The sequence below is a fragment of the Diospyros lotus genome, chromosome 9, assembly GCF_014633365.1.
Source record: "Diospyros lotus cultivar Yz01 chromosome 9, ASM1463336v1, whole genome shotgun sequence".
Lineage (NCBI taxonomy): Eukaryota > Viridiplantae > Streptophyta > Magnoliopsida > Ericales > Ebenaceae > Diospyros > Diospyros lotus.
The window spans coordinates 29541989-29547948 of NC_068346.1; the positions used below are offsets into that span (position 1 = coordinate 29541989).

A 5960-nucleotide genomic window follows, 5' to 3' on the forward strand; every position below is an offset into this window, starting at 1 on the left:
CATATGGAATGTGATAGAATAGAAAAGGAGATCGAAGAGGCTGAGAGGGAGAACTCTGGTTGAAGGTGATGGGTAGTTATAGGTGAATAAGGGTTTGGTATGTATGGAGAGATAATTAGTGGGGGTGGTCGTATTCAATAGCTTCTTGGTATTGAATTATATGGAAGTAAAAGAAAGTTAGGCTTCTCAAGAAAATATTAAGGTACAATATAATATTAGTACTTTATAGCATACTGGATGTGTTTGGGAAACAAAGAGGAAAAGTTGCCAGCCGTAAGCCCCGCAATCAACTCTTTCGTACGTCTTCACAAATTCCAGCTTCTATAAGAGACCGTTACGGGAGCACTTGGCCGTTCAATATCGCCTAAGAATTTGACTTGTGTTAAACCGTTTGAACCCCCTTCGATTTAGCTTCATGTATCCATGCATGATTTCAATTCGTGTTTTGCATTGTCAACTTCAAAACAGTTGTTTTAATATCAAACAAACAAGGATGATTACAAGGATGCCTGAGTTTCATTAATTCCTGTTTATTAACCCTCTTATATTCAAAATTTGAATACATATTATAATAATATCACATTAATATAATCAAGTAAATATTATGATTGCATTAAATATTTTTTCATGTCGGGCTATTTTAAAATGTGTTTAATGGTATATCCAAACTCTTGATCAACCCCATATTTTTGTTCTTGTATTTTCACGTTTTTTTCATGTGATTATCTGAATTTTTCGTTATTTTAATTACATTTATAGACCTGTAATTTCAAATCAATTTAACCCTTCTATTTTGGAAATTTTCAACTTAAGTTTTTTGTTGTTTCCATTATATACATTTTGATAGGTAAAGAAAAAGATAAAGTGAGATGAATTAATTTAACTATTTTTTTATATGTCAAAATATATGGGTTAAATTGACTAAAAAATACAAGTACAAGAGTGTAATCAAAATAATAAAAAGTTTGAATTATTACATAAAAAAAATCAAAATATATAAGTTAAATTGAATCAAAAATACATATATACGGATATAATTAAAATAATAAAAAAAAAGATAAAAACACATGAAAAAAATATGAATTTGGACCCAAACTCTTTGAAATAGCTTGATTTTAAAATACTCAATATTTATGCATATTGCCGGGGAAGGAAACTACATGGAAGATGGTACTGGAAAGCAAGTAATGAGTAGAGTTGTTGACTTCATCTGCATGGATAATGTAAATCTTATAAACATGCAACTGTTTATCCCTTTATTATACAATTCATCCTATTTATTTATGAGAAAAAAAAACTTCCATATATATTAATTAATTGGGTAAATGACTGAGAATCATTAACCTTCAATGGGCACAAACATTGCATAAACTAATTATAAGTCAATTAAATATTGATATAGAACAACCACAATTCTTATGGGCACAGATAGGGCAATCATTTGCCTTTATTTCCCAACATATATATATATAATCCAGAACCCTAGTTACCAAGCAGATCACTTATTTTACTATAACTTCATATAAAATATCTTTTCTTCTTCCAGTATAAAGGGATGAGTTACTCCACTTAACCATAGCTGCACATCCCATAAGCACATGAGCTTCCCTTCTCACACTCGTTGTTGCAGCGGCCACAGTGCTTGTTGTTCACATTTGGGTTCACGCACACTCCTTTGCAGCATATGTCCGGGTACCCACAACTCTTTCCACACTTCCCACAGTTGAACTTATCCGCCATCAGGTTCACACACCGTTTGCCGCAACAGAGAGTACCGGCGGCACAAACCTTATGGTCCTTGTCACATGTCATGGGAGGAGGCCTGCGCGTTGGGGTTTCGTCGAGAAACCGGCTGGTTTTGTGGACATAATGGAAGTCTGGGGCTGCAGTAGTAATGGCTGTGGCCATCACCGCCACTGCTAGCAGGACGAACAAAACCCTGGATGACTCCATCCAATGTCAGCAATAAGAAGAAGCGATGGATGTGTTATATTAAGGAGAGTTGCTACTGCTTTGATGGAAATGAATTACGAGAGAGATCGATGGTGAGGTATTTATAGAAAAATCTGTAGTTCAGCAAGATGCACATGGTTGTATTAATAAATAATAATCAGTAGCCGACAAGAAATTAAGTAAACAAAAGTTAGGCTTAGTCGTATGTTTAAATTGATTTAAGTTTTGTCTAAATTGGAAAATGTTATATGGATCTGGAAAATGTGGTGCACGTGCTGTGATTGATGATGAAACAGTAGTGTTGGACGTAACCATCATCCTATACCCATGAATTAGACGACGATGAATACAACTAACGTTATGTGTTGGTTCCTATGGCGAAATCGAAAATGAATAGGTTGGGCACGATGTGTGAATCTTGGCATCTGAGTAGTAAAATGTTCTGTAAACTTAACAACAGAAGGAGGTCATTTATGAAACTTAAGTCAGCAATTCCAAGGCCTTCCGGGTCAAGGTCACTGCGTTGAAGAAGTGAAATAAGTTTGATTATATATAGTTACTAATTCAGTTTAGTTTAGGCTTTTCAATATATTTAACGTAAGTTAATTAATTGAGTTGAATTGTTTTACTGGACACTACTCTATTTATTTACAGTACTTTTCGAACATAAACTTAATGTAACGCACTCAAATTTAACGCTAAATAGGATTTTGTCATTTTCTTCTCTCCCTTGGAGTGCAGCCAAAATGCTGGTTTTGAATGACATCTTTGTGACCAACTGGGTCTAGCCTAGGAGGCACCAAACATGACATATGATCCTATGGCCCAAGGTTTTATAGATCAATTGTGCATGCTTTATTGAACTCCTTGAACATGACATCAAACCAGTTGAATTAGCAAAAATCTTTGCGTGATCCTATAAAACTCTTTATTTCTTAATGAGCTACAGTTAATGTGAAATTAATTGTGATTCATTATATGGTTTACACACATATATATAATCAAAAAATATTATTTAAATACTCACTTGTATTATATTTGATAGGGTTGTGCATAATTTCGGTTAGACTGAACTAATCGAACCAATCGATGCGGTTCGATTTTTCAGTAGTCAGTTAGCGGTTTGGTTATTTTTTGTAGAAATTTCGGTTAGTTTTTGTCGGTTTGATTATCATTGTCATCTTAATTGAAGAAAACGAATTGACTAAAGTTACAAAACGATATCGTTTTGGGTGCACTATAAAAGAAAAATAGTAGGCAGAATCACAAAATGGCGGAAGATCAAACCGATTTTCACCTGTTCGGTCCTTCTGTTCTACCTTTTTTGGCCCTTCGCTCTCGTTCCTTTCCCTTCCCCATCTCCTGCTGGTCGGCCCTATTCCCCAAAGACCCATTGGATCTCTTTTTGAAAAACTTTGAAGTTTTATCATGAATTCATAGAGTCTCAATGGTTCTTAAAATCAATCTTTCAGGGAAATTCCTCCGAAATTCCAAATCGTTTTATCTCTGAAAATCCCAAATCAGATTACGATATCTAGTTCCAACCATCTTCTGTGAATAACCGAACCTCAAATAATGATTTAGGTCCCCATGCGGTTGCACAAGACACAATACTTTCTTTTAGGTCACATTCAAGAGTACATTACTTTCATCTTTCCCTTAAATCATGTCTCCATAATACGATCCATATTCTTTTGGGTTGATTCTCTAGGCTTCCAACCTCTTTCAACTAGCTAGTGGCATACCTCGATCACACCCTAGCCCATTAGAACATGGACCCCACACAAGGTATAAACCCTATCGTGTTATTCCAGATCTTCAACATCTGACCGTCCCCCATGCAGTCTGCTATGATGCTTTGATCGATAGGCCTCCCGTACCTACTGCAAGCCATCCCTCAGCCTTATGCCCGTGGGTTACTAGATCCAGATCCGTTACTGCGAACACTGAACCAGTAGTGCTGTCATGCTACTAAGGTTCCTTATCCTATATCTGCGATTCATATTGGTTGCACCACTATTGTCTCATTAATTGACGTAACTCATACGCTATTACTCGCGACCATCTTTCGGTCTCTCATATACTTGACCCAATCCCTTGGATCCTTGATCTACACATTTCATTTTCAGAGTCACTAAATGAACCTCGAAAATACTTGCCATCCGATCCTAACTTAACAGCTAGGTTGTGTCACATCAGACTAATCATCCATGACTCAAACATTCTTGAAAACTATTAGTTACCCTATCTTTCATTGTAAGGATTTCAACTAATGACCTCAAATCAAGAATCCCTAAATCTCAGATCCATAATCTTCGGTACCAAATCAACCTTACATTTGAATTATATCATCGGACCTTAGCGTCATTCCGACCAGCTATTCTATCACTTAACAAAGTTAGATTCTTAAATCAATAACCTCTAAGATCTCAACCGATAATCCCCGAATCTCTAAGTAGGGATTTCCTTCTACGAACCATCAATTTCCTTTTCCCTTAAGTCTCCACTTGAGATTTCAACTAATTGGCTCTAACTGTATCAGACCTAGGGATGACAATTGTAACCGAAACTGTGGGGAATCGAACTGAAACTGAACCGGTCAACACGGTTAAAAATCGTTTGACTGAGTAATGGTTTGGTTTGGGGAAAACCAAACACTATTTCAATAGGTATGATTTGGTTATGATTTTTACTAAATCCAAACCAAAACCCGAATTGAAACCGAATCGAATGTGTGGGTAACCAAACCGAACCGAATTGAATACACATATATATAATATATATTTATTTATTTAATATATTATATATACACATAATATATATATTGACTAATGCATTTTTTTACAAGTATTTTAACTAATGCATTACAAATATATAAAATATTTAACATTTATAAAGTAATTAACAAATAAAAATAAAACCTAATCTTAAATTATTTTATTTTTATCAATCAAATAATTATATTCAAAAGGTTTGAAGTTAATTTGTAACATTATGCAAGAAGAAGGTAAATTTATTAGAGTTTGTCTTTGTTTGTCATTGAGTTATCAAAATTTTTTATGAATACTATTTGCAAAAGTTTGTCTTTGTTTGTTAATTAGTATGGATCAAATTAAAAAAAAACCATGATTAAAACCGAAATCGAACCAAAACCCAATGGTTTGGTTATGGTTTTTAATTTTTAAAACCAATGGGTAATGATTTGGTTTTGGTTTTGGTTTTAGTAATTTAAGTTTGGTTTGGTTATAGTTTTGGCAAAAACCAAAATCAAACCGAACCATTACCATCCCTAATCAGACCCCTTAAGTCTTCAAGTCAGACTTTTTCTAAGTCTCAAAATAAAATTCTGCTCTGATACCAACTATAATACCCTGCATTTTTTCCAAGCGTGTCACTACGTTCGGTCTCAACATAAATATATACATTCTTTATACACGATACATTTCTTAATACCTTAAGTACCGTATTTCAAAGGAAATCCCCCAACATATCATCATAAATGCGAAAGCAATAATCGAAACCTGATATGGTATATAATCAAATTCACTTTAATTCATAACATGAAAATTCGTACCATCATATCTCCAAATGAAATACATGGAGAACCATCTTTCAAAAATAGCATCTGAGTACCTCAATTAACATTGAATAATATTATATGATCGATTTCTCAAAATATCATTCGTAACACATAACATACCTTGATCTTACAAGACAAATCCTCAATGGGACATAAGACTAACACTACAAGAAATACACTATTTAGCGACGAGACAAAAGCCATCCTAATTAGCGATGGATTTTTGTCTCTAAATTTTTGCAACGAATTTGAGACTTTTTATTCCCTTGCAAATATTTTTGAATTTAGCAACGGAAACTCCGTCGCAAAAAAGAAAAAAAAATAATTTAAAAAAATTCAAACATTAGCGAAAGAAAAAATTCGTCGCTAAAATAGGAAAAAAATAAAATAAAAAATTAAAACTTTAGCAAGGGAATAAATCCGTTGC

At 33.9% G+C, this 5960-nt stretch overlaps 1 protein-coding gene across 1 annotated transcript; it reads right to left on the minus strand.

Annotated features, from left to right (window-relative positions):
* Positions 1-1362: 1362 nt before the first annotated feature.
* Positions 1363-2028, minus strand: LOC127810573 (protein STIG1-like). Its single transcript, XM_052350116.1, has one exon. The coding sequence runs from the start codon at positions 1951-1953 to the stop codon at positions 1570-1572; it is 384 nt and encodes a 127-aa protein (XP_052206076.1). The 5' UTR covers positions 1954-2028; the 3' UTR covers positions 1363-1569.
* Between the last annotated feature and the right edge of the window lie 3932 nt (positions 2029-5960).

Coding starts and splice junctions, on each gene's coding strand:
- LOC127810573 (XM_052350116.1), bottom strand. CDS start 1,953: ATGGAGTCATCCAGGGTTTTGTTCGTCCTGCTAGCAGTGGCGGTGATG.